This window comes from Dryas octopetala, chromosome 4 (assembly GCF_963921425.1).
Source record: "Dryas octopetala chromosome 4, drDryOcto1.1, whole genome shotgun sequence".
Classification (NCBI taxonomy): domain Eukaryota; kingdom Viridiplantae; phylum Streptophyta; class Magnoliopsida; order Rosales; family Rosaceae; genus Dryas; species Dryas octopetala.
The window spans coordinates 4394019-4410610 of NC_141369.1; the positions used below are offsets into that span (position 1 = coordinate 4394019).

Genomic DNA, 16592 nt, shown 5'->3' on the forward strand with positions numbered 1-16592 from the left:
ATCTAGGGCTTAGTAATTGGCTAAAATCTGATTGTGTGAAATCAATTTTAAATCACCTAGGGTAGACGCCATGCACTAGGGGTTTAATTGCATTTATTTTCTCATATAAGCTTAATGAATTCTGTTTGTGCGTTCCTATGTAGATGCCATGTATAGGTCACATATAGAGTACAAGAACTAGGGTAGATGCCATGCACTAGTTTATACATTTGGGGAATTATGCATTTCATGCTATGCCATAGGTGAATATGCGAATGCATTCATCAATAGGAATTAAAGGTTTCAGAAATTGCACCATGACATTGAATATGAGGTCTAGTGGTAGAGTTCTAGAGTCCTAGTATCATCATCCATCTATTTTCACAAGATAACTTGCTGTTTTCATACTCTTTGCTAGTCGCACATCTTAGTTTTTGGTTAGGTTTAATTTGCTGTTTTCAAGTCATACAAACTCCCTCCCATTCGTGTGTGTGTGCGTGTGTTTTACTTCAAGTGAGCAGCTGCCCTAGGCGTGACAACTTGGGCAGCCACTCGTGTCTTGTTTTCTTGTTTCTTTTTAGCATTCGGATTATCATTTAAAGATCAACAATAGTCCTCGTGGGATCGACCTTGCTTGCCATCTATATTATAAATAGATTCGGGCACTGCGAGTATTTAAATTTAAAACGAACAGGCAGCTGTTACCCATGTAAGAGTCATTAAGATCCGTGAGAACGTCAAACATGCACAACATATAAGCTTTGATTATTTCCTTATAGAGGTCGCCCAACCCCATTACCAAGAATAATCCCTTATTTCCTTGTTACTTGTGGTTTAGTGTCTTTGACTATTTCACAGCTAAACCTAACAAATAAACTAGATGCAATTACCCTAAGGTGGCCAGTCAAAGGATGCAAACAACTAGTGACGAATTCAAATAGATAATGGAAATTTAATACATGCAAACATCAAACTAATCGATCAAAAGACGGATAAACGATTTGTTAAAGCATACGAATCCATTAATCAACCTACAACTAACATGCAAGATAGAATAAATAAACCTACATAATTAAATTAAATAAAAGAAAACAGCAACAAATAACAAAATCCCAATTCATATTGATGCAAAATTCAGAAACACAAACTAATATAAAATCATAAGGATAAACTAAGCATAAAATCAGAATTCTAGAAGAAAAGGAAAATAAAAATCAGAGAAACATCACAATTGTGGCTGCGGCAAGGAGAGAAGAAGAAGGAAGCACCTAGCAAGCAGGAGGAACTCACGGCAAGGTGAGCTAGGGCTTGCGGCAAGGGCTGGTTCCTTTCATCTCTCACTTGTCACGCCACTCTCTCTTACTTTCTCTCTCTGAATTTCGCCTCTCTCTCTCTCTAACTTTCTGAAAATTAAAACTAATGAAAACTGAAAAATAAACTAGGAGAGGGGTCTCTAGGGTTCTGAAGTGTATGATGTATATATATAGGTGGAATCCTTGAGAAGCAAGGAGAAGGTGACTTGCAGCAGCAGCTAGGGTTAGGAGGCATGGGCTTGCGGCAAAGGCAAGGCCTTTGGGCTTAGTGACTCACGCCTAGCCTAGCTAGGGTTCCTCTTCCTTGTGCATGGGCTGTTGGTCTTGGACTATGATCTTGGCGCATTGGGCTTGCACAATGTGGGCTAAGGTTTCACTTCATGGGCTGCCACCTTGAGGCTTGCACATTGGGCTTGCATCTTGGGCTGAAATGGCTTGCATGGCATGCATGTGCGTGCATGGGCTGAAGTGGTTTGCACAAGGTGGGCTAGGGTTTCACTTCATGGGCTGCCACCTTGAGGCTTGCGCATTGGGCTTGGGCTGCTAGGGTTAGGCGCATGCATGCATGCATGGCCCATCTGATTTCGGCATCCCATAGGCCCATGGCCCATTTGACTTGTTGACTTGTCATCTTTGACCCTTGACCATTGACTTTGACTTCCCATTTTGCCCCTCATTTCCAATTGAATTTGAATTCATTTCTTCCCTCTATTCATTTCCATGGATGTCCACCACCTTCTAGAAGCTTCTGGAACCTTGACTTGTAGAGTTGACTTTGACCAACATTTCCTAGTCCAACTAGGATTTCTTGTAAATGAAGGATTCCTTATCCATTTCGACTTCTCGTAATGACCATATTGCCCCTGGGGTCTCCTAGTGTCATTAGGACTCCTTTCCCTAATAGGGTTAGGCTTTCTAGTTCAACCAAGAATTCCTGTTCCAATCAGGATTTCTCATTTCTAGCTCCGCAATGATGGTTCTGGATTTGATGTTTCCTAGTGTGATTAGGAATCCTCATTTGACTAGGATTTCTGCACTTTTCCTAGTTTGACCAGGATTTCACTGGTTTTCCTAGTTTGACCAGGAAATGTCCCAAAATGGCTCCATTTGGTTCCTTTTCCTATTTCTAGTTCATTTGACCTGAAAATACAAAAACAAGACAGGAAACACAAAATATCGTGTTCTAACACTCTAGGGTAAGGAATTAGTATCATAAAGTGATGCAAAATGCACACTCATCACACCCCCAAACTTAGATTTTGCTAGTCCTCGAGCAAATAAAATAACGAAAAGACTCAAGACTGACTCTAACATCCCAACAACTGAATTCATGCGCACAACCATTAATCACATAGGAAAAGCAAGGCATATAAATTGCATTCTCCAAATTCTAATAACATTTCAAATAACATACCTCGCTCCTCTATTATCATATAGGCCATCCTTGACACAAATCCAAGTGTTAGATAAACAAAACTAAATCAATACAAACACAAAAGATTCAACTCCAATCCTCACTATGGCATACTCTCAATGATAAACACTTAAGAATTGGGCTGATATGTGCACTCAAAGATATATGTGAGAGGAAATATGTAACAAAAACAATTAGCTCACATATGTATATGAAATAATGGCACATTTAGAAAGAAATACTGATCTCATGGAAAGGAATCCTAATGCTTGAAATAGAATCAATGACCATAGGCTCTCTTCTCAAATAGACTCCACATAAGTATAATGCACACCTCTTGAGATCAGTTAGGGCTTAATTAGGGTTATAATGAAGGCTTAGGCTAGGATAGGGTATTGAAATGAAAGGGAAACATAAAGGGCTAAATCCATGGAATTGCAAGCATTAATAGAACATTCTGAGGTATACCTTGCTTCTTTGCACTTCATATCTCAATTTGAACTCTTTTTGCTCACTTTTTCTTTTGGAGCCGTCCCATCTCTTTTCTTTGCTTTTCTTTTCTTTTTCTTTTCTTTGGGCATGGCATACATACTTTTCTGACACATTTTTGTATAAGCTATGCATTTTCACTTCTTTTTCACCTCAATCAACATGTAAACACATTGTAACACCATAAATAGGGTAAAACGGGTAAAAGGGGTGTAACACCCCCAAACTTAGGGTTTGATATGGGGGGGTAACAAAGAAAACGGCTTAAAAGGCTCAAAATGGGTAACTAAGGATAAAACATGTAATGGGTAGGCTTTCAGGCTATGGTTTACACAAACAGGGCCTAAATTCATTTCTCAAGAGTTATGCAAATACGACATGCTTTGTGTACACAAGAAAAGAGTTCTAGCTCATTGATTCAAGATTATGCATATTCCAAGCAAATGACCAAATGAAAGATAATGAGACCAAAACAACGACTTATATGACAATGATAGAATCAGAGTGGCGCGCAACACTCAAGAATTTAAGAACAGGACTCAAAAGCTTACTTAGGTCATGCAAGTCTACTCTATTATGCATATAATCATTAGAAATGCAAATCACCACCTAAATTCATATCAACAAGGCCAAATGACATAGAATTGCAAGATATGTTACGGAACACTATTAGAATGAAAAGAACACCAAATATACACACAATACTAAACATGCTCATAACAATCATGCACAATCAAATCAATTAGTTGGGGACTTAAAACCCCCTAAAACACCCAAAAAGACTCAAAAACTTTGTTTTTAAAACCATGTCGCACACTTCCAAAAGAGTCACATCCATCACTAAGGTGGATGAAGTCTAAAGAAAACGTGCATTTTGATGCGGGTTTTGACACCCTAATTTTAAAAACAAAAGTAAAAGTTTTTCCAAACCTAAAAACACAAAAAAAAAAAAAAAACGAATTTTTTTTTTTCTTTTCTAACAACACTTAAAACACCTTAAACACTTGTTCTAACCTAAAAACACTAACAAACGACAAATGCCTTTCCCCCCACACTTAAATGATACATTGCCCTCAATGTATAAGAAATAAATGCAAGAATAATCAAATTAAGTGAACTGGGAAACTGCAACTATCCAAAATCAAATAAACACACCAAAATGAAAAATTGTCTTATGAAGCGAAATAAGGAAACTGATTACTTGCGGGTGCAAGTGTGGACACTCCAAGGGTAGGCACGGCCTTCTTGGTCTTCAACGACTCCTTCTAGATTCTTCAAAACAAAAACTTGGGTTGCCTCCCAATCAGCACTTGGTTTTCTGTCTTCAGCCTGACATTGCCTCTCCTTTACTTGCGTCATTTCCTCTTTTTCTTGCCATTGCTGCTCTCGGAACTCCCTAAGAACGGGCTGAAGAAGCTCTCCATCTCTGATTTCTCATCTCCATAAAAAGTGATCTCCTCGCTATGCGGAGGCTCGGAAGTGAGACAGTACACCTCTTGCTTAGCGTTGTGACGAATCTTCATTAAGCACTCCATTGCTTTGTACTCCATGTTAGAGGTGCACAAAAATGGTCTCCCAAGAAGGATAGAAACGTCACCAGGAAGTCTTGGAACATCTAGCACTATGAAATCAGAGGGAATTAGTAAATTACGACATCTAACCAAAACATCCACAAGCATACCAAGGGCTTTCTCGACTGAAGAGTTGGCGAAGCGAATGTTTGAATCAAACGGGTGCAAATCAGCTTCCACAAATCCAAGCTTCTTGAACACCACCAGCGGCATGACATTGATAGCTGAGCCATTGTCAATTAAGGCATTGGCAATCTCATACTCCCCTATGCTGCACGGTATGACCAATGAGCCCGGATCTCTCTTCTTGCTCGGAAAAGATGCAAAGAGATAACCACAAATTTCCCTAGGAACGTTGTGACTATGCCCTTGCTCCTCAGCCTTTTTCTCAATTGACTTCAATTCCCGCATGGTTGCTGGAAATTTGGTGACGTCGATGTCCGGAATGAGGGGAATCACACGTGTATCCACTTTCTCTTCAATCATGTCTGGATCCTCCTCTTCCTCACTATCCATGATCTCAATCACCTCCTTAGTCTTGGTTACTCTAACTCCTCATTCTTCGGGTTGACGACGAGCTGACTAGGCAATTTTCCCTTCTCTCTCTGACCCAAAGTAGTGGCAATCTGACCCACTTGACTCTCCAAATTTGCAATAGCCTTCGAGTTGGCTTGCATCTGCTGCTCGGTTCGGTTCATGAAGGCATCGGTGCTTTGAGCAAGGGAAGTGGTGCTTTGAGCAATCTGAGCAATCTTGTCCTCCAAGCTAGACCTCTCGGCATTAGGGTGCACATAAGGCTTGTTGTTGCTCCCACTAGCTTGCTATCCATTAGTGTTGCTCCACCTGAAATTAGGGTTTCTTCCATCCAGGGTTGTAAGTGTTGGAATAAGGATCGTATGGCACCCTAGGATAGCTCCCAACCTGGTTCATGTTGAGTGCTCATTTTACACTACTTTATGATACTAACTCCCTAACTCAGAGTGCAAGAACTCGATATTTTGTGTGTTGTTAGTTTGTTTTTGTTTTTGTAGGATAAAATGAGCAAAGAAGTGAAAAGGAGCCAAAAGAGCCATTTTTAGACATTTCCTAGTCAAACTAGGAAAAGTGGAGAAATCCTGGTCTCACCAGGAAATGCTGAATCTCAGTCAAACTAGGATTCCTAGTCTCACCAGGAAAGATCAAGCTTGAATAAGAAGGAATCATGACGATCTGAAGCCAGAAATGAGAAATCCTAGTTGGAGCAGGAAATCCTAATCCGAGTAGGAAATGGAGTCCTAATGAAGATAGGAGTCATGAGGGGCAAAATGGTAATTGTGAAATCCCAAGTGAGATAGAAATCCTAAGTCAATAAGGATTCCTAGGTGGACCAGAAGAAGTGGTCAAAAGTCAAAGTCAACAAGTCAAAGGTTCTAGAAGCTTCTGGAAGACATTGGGCCAAAGCACAAATGGATAAGATGAATTTCAGCCAAGGTGATGGACTTGGGCCAGGCGTGAAACCCTAAGGAGGGTACGGCATGGGCTTAAGTGGAACCCTAGGGGCTGGCGCATGGACTTAAGTGAAGGGCCATGTAATTGGCGCATGGGCTTAAGTGGAACCCTAGGGGCTGGCGCATGGACTTAAGTGAAGGGCCATGTAATTGGCGCATGGGCTGAAGGCTTTGGGCTTAGTAAATGGCGCAAGGGGCTGCTTGTTTATGCGCATGGGCTTAAGTGAAGTGTGGAATTGGTCCATTAGGTCAAATTTCAGCAATCCCACATTGAAGAGGAATAGAATCAGCAGCCCCACTCACCTCTATAAATATATCCTTATAATTCAGAAAGGGGGTTCTCTCCTCTTTAATTTTCAAAAACCCTAGCTAGCCTCCTTCTTCCTTGCCGCACACCCTTGCTCTCTTCTCTCTCTTTCTTTCTTTTATTTTTCTGATGCAAACCCTAGCAGCCACCATCACCATCTTTTTCTCTTCTCTTGCCGCAGCCCCCATCATCTCTTTCTTTTCTCTTTATTTTTCTGCTACAGCCCTCTCTCTATGCACCTTTGTTTATTTTTATTTTTTTGGGCTGAACTGAAGAAGGAGGAGGAAGTCAAGCCGCAGCCACCACCACCTAGCCGGGCCACCTTCTTGCTGCCACCACTTTGCCGAGCAACCCAACAGCCTTGCCGTGGAGCCAAGCCGAGCAGCAACCATCACACCACCTTGCAGCCACACCGTCCAAGGGTGGAGCCGCCTCCACCTCGTCATCCGTGGCTTGATCTCTCTTCCCTTCATTTTTATTTTCATTGTTTTAATTATGCATTATTTATTTGTGGATTTAATTATGTGTAGCTGAATATTGGGCTAGGGCTAGGATGAAGCCCTAGCGATGCTATTTACTTTCACTATGGATTATTGATATTTTGATTATTTACATGTTGACAAATCTTGGATCTCTGTTTAAATTGACTCTATTTGCTTCGCATCTTTGACTGATCACCTTAGGTTGCATGCATCTAGATTTATGTTGTGAAACTAAACAAGCTCGAAAGGATGATAGTTTCAATAGGCAACAAGTGGGTATCCTAAAGATAATATTCATGAGAAAAGGGATCATAGAGGACATAGGGTACATTAATTTGGAGCTATGCGCTATGTGTTTGTCACTCTCACAGATTATAATGACTCTTCACCACTACAATTATATAAATAGACAACAGTCAATAGACAACGGTTCTTATTTTGTCCGTTATCTTAATTTAACACACAACGGATTTTAAAAAACCGTTATATGAAAGTATCATATCCAATGCTATTTGGTTAGATAGATTTTTCTAATTATTAAAAACAATAGTTTTAGGAAAACCGTTGTGTAGGATAAGTTATACAAAAATTAAAAATTTGCGGGTCTTTGTATTTGACAAGCACACGCTAGCTTTAATGAAAAATTGATGGCGCCTTAAATATATTCTTTTGGGTCAAACCCTCTAACTTAACCCACTCATCAGACACAACACTACTCATCCCCCGTTCGAGAAGCACTGGGACTGAAGAAGCACTCAGCCGCCCCATCGAACACTCCATCTCCATCCTCAATCTTCACCCCAACCTCATTCGTACACTCATCGCTCAATCTTCACTCATCACTGGGACTGAAGAAGCACTGGTCGCTCAATCTTCAACACTTCTGCCATCATTGTTCCGCCATCGCTCAATTCCTAATCGCCCATCTTTGTTCGCCTAGCTCATTCCTTATCCCCCATTTCTGTGCCCTAATTTCAACACTAATCGACTAAAGAAGCACTCACGTTCATCATCTTCGGTTATCACTCAGGTAAATTTGGTTTAGGGTATGAAATTTATTAAATAAAATCAGATATATATCAATATGGGTATGAAAAATCAGATTTCAATTGGGTCTTTTCCTCTTTAAATAAAAGCCCCAAATTTGGGTTAGGGCATGCATTTCTGTTTTGTGGTTAGAAAAGCCCCAAATATTGGGGTTTTTTTTCTGTTCGATTTTGTGCTTTATTTAGAACTTGATAACATGTCTAATTAATTGACTTTCAGGTGCTTTCTCCCTCACGTACTTTACTCTTTTGTTTTTCCTATGTGCTAGAGCTCTCACATGAAGTTCTCGGTTATTTCCTCTGTGCTAGGGATGCAGAAGAAGTAGCATAAAGGTAAGAAAATTTCAGTTTCTTTTTTTTTTTTTTTTTTAATTTTAATGTGAAGACTTTATTGACATATCTAGTTATATTCCATTCTGCAATTTCTATCTTTAGATTGCTGCATGCATATTACTTGATAAGCAGTATTTGTAGATTTCATCATTTTTGCCACATGAAGAAATGGGTAAAATATCAAAACAAGAGAAGACAGGTTGAATAAACTCTATTAAGACATGAGAAAGGGGTTGCATTGATTATGCTTTCTTATTGGTTGAAAATACAAATACGTTCCTAAAAGGCTAAAGTGATATGCTATATGATATGGTCTTACTACATTGAAATATAGTTATGGGACAAAGGTGCTTATTTACTTTGCATGTCCTCTATTGCTAATCCAACTTTGAGTAGGAAAAGTAGTTTCCATGTTTTGGTTCATACTTCATAGATTGTGGATCTCTCTTCTTCATCTTTTATGGTGTTGATCATGAAAGCAACTTGGTTCATGCTCGGCCTAGCCTCTGCAGAACGGTTGACACACTTTATAGCCACCTGCAGCAAGTTCACCATCGTCTCCTCACTTGCACATTCTGAAAATAGGGACTTGTCAAACACTTCTGCAGTCCACTCCTCTCGAACCACTGAGTGAACCCAAACTGTCAAATCAACCCCATTTTGCTGCACAAGTTTGCCTGTAAGTAGCTCAAGAAGAATCACACCAAACCCATAAATGTCTGCTTTAAAGGTTCTGCTAGACCCACTGGCCCCATAAACATTGCGCGGCAATAAGTTATGGTCTTGGTCATCCATCACCATAAGGCCATATTCACTTATGCATGGCTCCATATTCTTGTTCAGCAAGATGTTGGAAGATTTTAAGTTACCATGACCAATCCCTTCTTCTCTAAGTTCCTGGTGCATGAAAGCTAATGCTTCTGCAATGCTAGCTGCAACTGAAAGTCTGGTGGCCCAGTCAAATGCTTGGCCCCTATGGGTTCCTGAATCATACACAACACAAGATCGCATCAACAAACTTTGTATATTAATAGAGTAATGCTAGAGACACCAAAAGAAATTCCTAGATTTTAGATCTTTGTTAACGCGACAGTGTTTCATTTGTTTATATCTGATCATCGTAAACTATATGTACCGTGGATGAGCCTGAATAGACTTCCATTCTGCTGATATTCATATACCAGAAGCTTTTCTTGTTTGGAACAGTAGAAGGCAACAATATAAGAATTTATTAATTGCACCCTTTGCTTCTGATCTCAAGGACCTCAGTCAGCTAAATATAAGTTTTGATTTGGGCACTCCTTTTAAACCATTCAATCAGCTGTTGGGGGTTTTTCCTGCTGCAAGGTATGCTGTTGATATTTTCTTCTATGTTGGAAATTTTTCAACTAGCAAGGTACTAATGATTATACATGTGCAGTTCCCATGCCCTTCCTGAGCAATATAGGAAGTTGATGACTGATCCCAACTCACCTATTATTGATTTTTACCCTACTGGTATACTTTCTGGCTAAGATTGGTGTTCTAGATCTTAATTCTTTTTTACTTGCTTAGTAAGATGCTATTCTGAACCTTTGTTTTGTATCAGACTTTGAAGTGGATATGAATGGGAAACGTTATGCATGGCAGGTGTGTTCTCTTTGAATCCATATTGTACATGTATTTTTTTTTCCTGGTCATTTTTTTGGGATGACTCTCTAGTGGAGTTCTTGACATCTTTTTGCTGTTCTTAAGGGTATTGCAAAACTGCCTTTTATTGATGAAGTCCGTCTTCTTGCCGAGGTTGAGAAACTCGAACATACATTGACGGTATGGAATCTTTTTTGAGTTTGCACTACCGGCATACTTCTCTAATTTCGTATTTTTATTCTCAGAATGGTTTTTATTTTAATTCCACCTTCATTTCCGGGGTGCAGGAAGAGGAGACCCGGAGAAACAGTGAGATGTTTGAGATGCTTTTTGTTACATCATCTCATCCTCTCTCTGTATGCATATATTCCCTTGATAATCGCTGCAAACAGTTGACAGACAAAGAGCAGGTTGAAGTTAAGGAACAAATTGATCCCAAGTACAGGTTTGTGCAGTAAAGTTATATTTACTATTTTCCAGTGAAGCAGTCGTTATATGGTATGTTCCATCCAAAAATGTTACTATAGTTTGCTATTTAGGAACTAGAGCTCTTAAAGTTTGACATGGGTAGTAAATGCTACTGCTATTTACTTTGCATCTTGGTGCAGCTATGTTCAACACCTGAGCTCTACTCCTAGCAGCTATCTAGTATTGACTGCTTGGTCCTCTTGATTGGGCAAAGATCATGATATTAGATAATATGGCCACTGTTACAAATAGGTGGTTTGGCAGATGCAAATTGATTTACTGATTTTACTGTTGAGAACAGGATCATGCTCTATTTAGGAACACTTGGTTTAAATATTAATATTTCTGAAATTTTCCTGATAAATCTAGTGGTCTAGCCAAAAGTTTGTTATATTTATAAGGAGATCATTTTCTCTGGCAGATGTTTTGTACCGTCTGCTACATGAACAGAAAGTTTAATTTCTGTTCTTTTTTTTTTTTTTTTCTTATTAACTATATATTTAAGAACTGTTTGGACTATTTTCTGATTTTATTTATAAATGGGTATTCGAATCTTGAGAAAGAAGTTAATGTATTGTTGCAATTTATAATGCTTTAATTTGTTTTGTGGCTGAAAGCTTGGAAATGTAGTTGAAAGCTTGGAATAAAAGGAAAACAAATTGTGGCTGAAAGCTTGGAATAAAAGGAAAACAATTTTGATGATCACTTGTGTTAATATATTGGAGCTTGATTCTGGATATAGGCCCCTATTTTATCTTGTGGATGCTAACTATATATATATATATATGCTTGCTACTGGATGTTGAAACCTGACAGGGGCATATTCTTCTCTTGCATGCCTATGTTTTTCAATACATCTACTTAGAGGCGCGCATGTTCTTTATTTTTTTCTTTCTGCTGGACTGTTTGCATTTTTGGTTGAATTTTATTTTTAATTAGTACTCCATGTTTGCCTTGTTTCAGTGGGAACGAAGGCAAGACAACACTTATACCCAAGAAGATATCGATGAAGTCCGGACTGAATGGGCAAACTTCGTGGGCCAGTTTATGTAGACATTTCTGGTTGGATTTTTGCATGACACCTTTTTTACGTAGGCCATATGTTTAGCTAGACTAGCTTTGGGTATATATGATATATTGATTACTTTGCTAGATTAGCTTGGGATGATTGATAGGCTAGCTGCTGGATAATATTTTGATATATATATGGCAGCAATTAGGTTGATTCATTAGATTGATGCCTAGTTTTTTGGAAAGGTATATATGGAGGGTTTTTGTTTATGGCATATATGGCTGGTTTTGTGAATGAAATTGGGTTAAGGGAGCAAGGTACATATATACAATTACTACCTTTAAATATCTTATATTATTTGGTTATATTAGAAATTCCAATCCTTTATTATTGTGAATTGGTATTTTGTAAATGTATAATTTATTAGGAATGTTAATTATGAAGGGAATCAATTTGGAACAATTAATGGTTGTACCAAAACAACCTATCTCATCAATCAGATTCTGCATTGTTTGTTCATAATTGCATTGTGGTCAAAGACAATTGGGAGTTTCTAAAAACAGATGTAAACAAGCACATTATACAACAGTTTTTCGATCAAAAGCGTGGTCTGTGCCCTTGACTTACAATGGTTCAATATAATAAACCATTGTCTAATTCTTAAGCATACCACACAAATCTTAAGAAGCCATTGTGCTAAGTACCTTCATACAATAGTTTCTAATCCAAAAATCGATGTACCAAATAAGTATATACAACGGTTATATGGTTAATATTTAATTTTCTTAATGCATGAATACAACGGTTTCATATAAAACACCGTAGTTTGAAAAACCTATAGACATGGCAATACACATATTATTCAATAGATTAGACAACGGTTTTTAACAATAACCCGTTGTTTTAATGGCTATTTCACCTCGTGTTTCTACCTAAAATAGTTGTAAAACCAATTCTTTACTTAACATAACCGTTGTTTAACATATATATACACATCGGTTTTTAAATATAAACCGATGTTTAAATTGGCACTCAACAACGGTATCTTCCAAATCATTGTTTAAAGGTTGTATATACAACGGTGGTACATCTATAACCGTTGTGTAGGTGCACCAGGACAACGGATTTTATCCGTTGTCTATTGGAGGTATGAATAGACAACACTCGATTAGACGACGGTAAATTATAAACTCAGACAACGGTGAATATCCGTTGTCTGATTGCTATTTTGTAGTAGTGCTTGCATGGGTAACAACTGCCTTAGCTTGAATTAGGGAACATGCAAGTTAACTGGCTAAGGAAGGCCCAAGAAGCTCTTAGTTTATGCACAGTAAGGGGAGTAATTGCTAAAAGTAACTAGTCAAACCTTTTAGTAGACGAACTTTGTTGACATGTTTATACTTTGATTGTTAATATCCATAGTAAAGTGAATGGTATGCTAGTGGTGGATTCTGACCCCTAGTGTTTCTTTATTATTGTTTTATCCAAATTCAGTCCGTTTGTTAATTTAAAGTTTTGCTATTTATTTGTTAGTTTAGTCCAGTTTCAAAAACCAATCAAAACCCCCATTTGCATGTGTGAGTTAGAGTTGAGTTAATTGAATTTAATTCAGTTAGTAATCATAACACTAGTACAACTCCCTGTGGGATCGACCTCGTATTTGTAAGCTTTGCTACTCCGCGATTCGTGCACTTGCGAGTTAACCTAGAGTTGTTAAAAGGTTTAATATAATTGCTCTAGGAAAACATACAACAAGTTTTTGGCGCCGTTGCCGGGGAATTGTTATTTGTGTTGATTGCTAGTTTAATTAACTTTAGTTAAGTCATTTTAGTTAGGTTTTATTTTATGTTTTTATTGGTTCTTGCTGATTTCTCTTGTTTCTAAGGTACAATGGAAGAATCAAATTCGAAGTTCACTCCTCTTTCACGTGCAGAAGGCCAAAAGGTGTTGAGTGCATACAAGGACAGGCCGAGACTCAATTGGACACCATTAAGGATGAGGTCAACCCTTGTGTCGCCGAGAGGGAGTGAATCTGAAGGATCATACGAAGACGAGAAATCAGATGAGGAAGTCGAGAAGACCTTGCAGCCGAATGCCTCTCAAATGAGAATACCTTTGAGTGATTATTCGTCTCCAACGCTTCTAGCTCAACCTACATGCATTGCTTACTCTCAAGTGGAAGCTGATTTTGAACTTTCGAGTGGGACAATCAAACTTCTTCCATCATTTCATGGTCTCGAAGGCGAAGATCCCTACGCGCATATTAATGAATTTCATGCGATATGCGAGATTGGCAAGCTAAGGGGGTTGAGCGATGATCAAAGAAAGTTAAGGTTATTTCCATTCTCTCTCAAAGATAAAGCTAAACATTGGTTGTTTTCCTTGCAGGTCGCTTCTATTGAAACATGGGAAGAACTGACATCCAAGTTTCTGTTGAGGTTCTATCCAGTTAGTAAGACTACCATTGTGAGGAAGCAGATTTTAGGGTTTACACAATCAGAGGACGAAGTGTTTCATGAGAGTTGGGAAAGGTACCAAGAGCTTTTGACTTCGTGTCCACACCATAATTTTGCCCCATGGATGCAGATTGAGTACTTTAATGAGGGTTTATTGGATCAAGATCATAATATGGTGGACATGACATGTGGAGGAGCACTGAAAAAGAAGACTTTTGAAGAAGCATGGACACTCTTTGACACATTGGCGTTGAATTCACAACAGTGGAATAGACGGAAAAGAGTGGAAAAGAAATCAGCTATGGAAGCTAAGATGTCTGAACTTAAGCAGATGATGCAGGTGCTGATGGCAAATCAAGGAGCTAGGCCATCACAAGGAGAGCCATGTTTTGAGGTTGAAAAAGTTCAAGTTAGACCGAGTGTACAGTCCTCTGTTGAGCAACGAAGTACTTATTTGGAGGACATGATTGCTGCATTAGCTCAGAGTACAACTTCGATGTCTAATGATACCAAGTCGTTCATGAATAAGACTGAGAAGCAGTTGAATGTTACAGCTAAGGCTATTTCGAATTTGGAAGCCCAATTGGAACAAGTGAGTTTGACCTTGGACAAAGTGGTAAAGGGTCCACCAACTCAAGATAAGGCTGAAGCAATCACTACTTTGAGAAGTGGGAAAGTGATTGACAAAAAAGTGGGCACTACTCAAGATGATAATCCAGGCAATGAGGATGAAATTGAGATATTAGAGCCTGAACAAGTGGAAAAGTACAAGAGGGATAAAGTTAAGGTTAAAGATGAGGAAGAGGAGGAAAGAAAGAAACAAGAAAGGCTCAATGCTACGCGAAGTAGCAAGAAGGCCGTGATTACTTCCTCTATCCCAAGAGCTCCATTGCCTTTCCCTCAACGTCAAAGGAAGCAGAATAAGGATGAGCAAGCCAAGGAAATTTTGGAGATGTTTAAGAAAGTGGAAATCAACATTCCTTTGCTTGATGCTATTCAGCAGATTCCTAAGTATGCCAAGTTCTTGAAGGAATTGTGCACACACAAGAGGAAATTCAAAGAACATGAGCAGGTGTGTCTAAGTGAAGAAGTAAGTGCTGTTTTGCAAAGAAAGTTGCCACCTAAGTTGAAAGACCCTGGCAGTTTTATGATTCCATGTTTGGTTAGGGATCACAAGTTTGAGAAGGCATTGCTGGATTTGGGAGCAAGTATCAATTTGATGCCGTATTCAGTTTTCGCACAGTTGGGCATAGGAGATCTTAAACCTACGAGTGTTACTCTTCAATTGGCAGATCGTTCAATAAAGGTTCCGAAAGGTGTGGTTGAAGATGTGCTGGTTCGGGTTGCAGATTTGATCATGCCCGCTGATTTTATCATTCTTGAAATGGAGGATACCCCAATTAGAGGAAATGAGCTACCAATCATATTGGGAAGACTTTTCATGGCCACAGCGAACACCAAGATTGATGTGAGTAATGGGAAGTTGACAATGTCTGTACTTGGTGAAACAGTTGAGTTTGAGGTTTTTTGTAACGACCCGACCCAAAGTTGACTTTTAAAATAAAAGGGCTTTTGATTTTGATTTTGGGTCCGTTAGATAGGTTTCGATTCCACGAGTTCGTTGACTAGCGGCACGCGTCAGTCGGAGCTACGGTTTGAAAGATACGGGCTTTTGAAGCGAGTGGCAAACTTATAATTTTTATGAAAGTTGGTTTTAAAACCCAAAAAGCAGATCTCTCTCGGACACTCTCTCTCCTCTCTCCCCGTGCCCTCTCTCTCTCTCTCTCGCGCACCTCTCTCTCGCTGCAACTGTGCAGTCGCCACTGTCACCGGCGCGTGGCGGCGCGTCCGGCCGTGGCTGACGACGGGACCGGCCCAGATCTCCTCGCCGTCCCTCTCTCTTTCTTTCCCTGGCATCGGTTCAGCCTATGCACTCCCCAAACCAGAAACCCAGTTTAGGCCGGTTGTAGCTCCGGTGGTGACGCGGCGGTTCCGGCGGTTTCGCAACCCAGCTCTGGCCCAGAAAGCTCCCTCTCGTCGAACCCGTCACGATGGTACCCTCCGATCGTCCATCGGAGTTCGCACGACGGCGAATCGACCACTCAAGGCCGGCGGCTTCCGCCGCCGATTCTGGCGTTTCCGGCGAGATTTGGCCCTCGATCCAGTTATGAGAAATGATCCTCTAGGTATGGGCTTTCTTTCCCCCTTGTTCTTGCGTGTCAATTTTGAGAATTTGGAGATCGAAATTTTTAGGGCTTGTACCCATTTCGGGTTTACCTTGAATTGAGCATAGTTGAATGAATTCTGAGTTGTTTTTGGTCCAATTGAAGTGCCTAGGTTGATTGGGGTTGATTTTAGTTGAAAAACCAAATTTTTTTTAAGACCTGTCGCCGCTGCCACCACTGCCTCTGCCACTTGTGGCGGCGGGTCAGCGGTTATTTGTCTCTTTTTGCCCAAATTGAACTCCTAGGAGACCCTCGGAGGTTGTTTAGAGAATTCTGTGAAATTTCTGTATATATTGAAGTTGGTTGTCTGGTCCTAACAGGTACACGGGCTCGGGAAATCTCATTCCCGATGCCGTTATGCTGCCGGATTTGGTATCCGAG

The 16592-nt window shown here is 39.7% G+C and overlaps 2 protein-coding genes across 3 annotated transcripts; one reads left to right on the forward strand and one right to left on the reverse strand.

Moving 5' to 3' along the window:
- The first annotated feature begins 8355 nt into the window (after positions 1–8355).
- On the forward strand, positions 8356–11927 carry LOC147286260 (5'-3' exoribonuclease 3-like). Of its 2 annotated transcripts, XM_086241706.1 has the most exons (7): positions 8356–8421; positions 9683–9768; positions 9842–9918; positions 10010–10050; positions 10156–10230; positions 10338–10495; positions 11482–11927. In XM_086241706.1, the coding sequence occupies exons 3-7, from the start codon at positions 9876–9878 to the stop codon at positions 11624–11626; spliced, it is 462 nt and encodes a 153-aa protein (XP_086097832.1). In that variant the 5' UTR covers positions 8356–8421; positions 9683–9768; positions 9842–9875; the 3' UTR covers positions 11627–11927. The 2 variants fall into 2 exon arrangements, with proteins under 2 accessions (XP_086097832.1, XP_086097830.1); XM_086241704.1 differs by lacking the exon at positions 8356–8421 and having other exon boundaries at positions 9628–9768.
- LOC147286261 (putative inactive receptor kinase At2g26730) lies at positions 8430–9442 on the reverse strand. The gene has a single exon (XM_086241703.1). It carries the CDS (start codon positions 9430–9432, stop codon positions 8842–8844), a length of 591 nt encoding a protein of 196 aa, XP_086097829.1. The 5' UTR covers positions 9433–9442; the 3' UTR covers positions 8430–8841.
- Positions 11928–16592: the final 4665 nt, after the last annotated feature.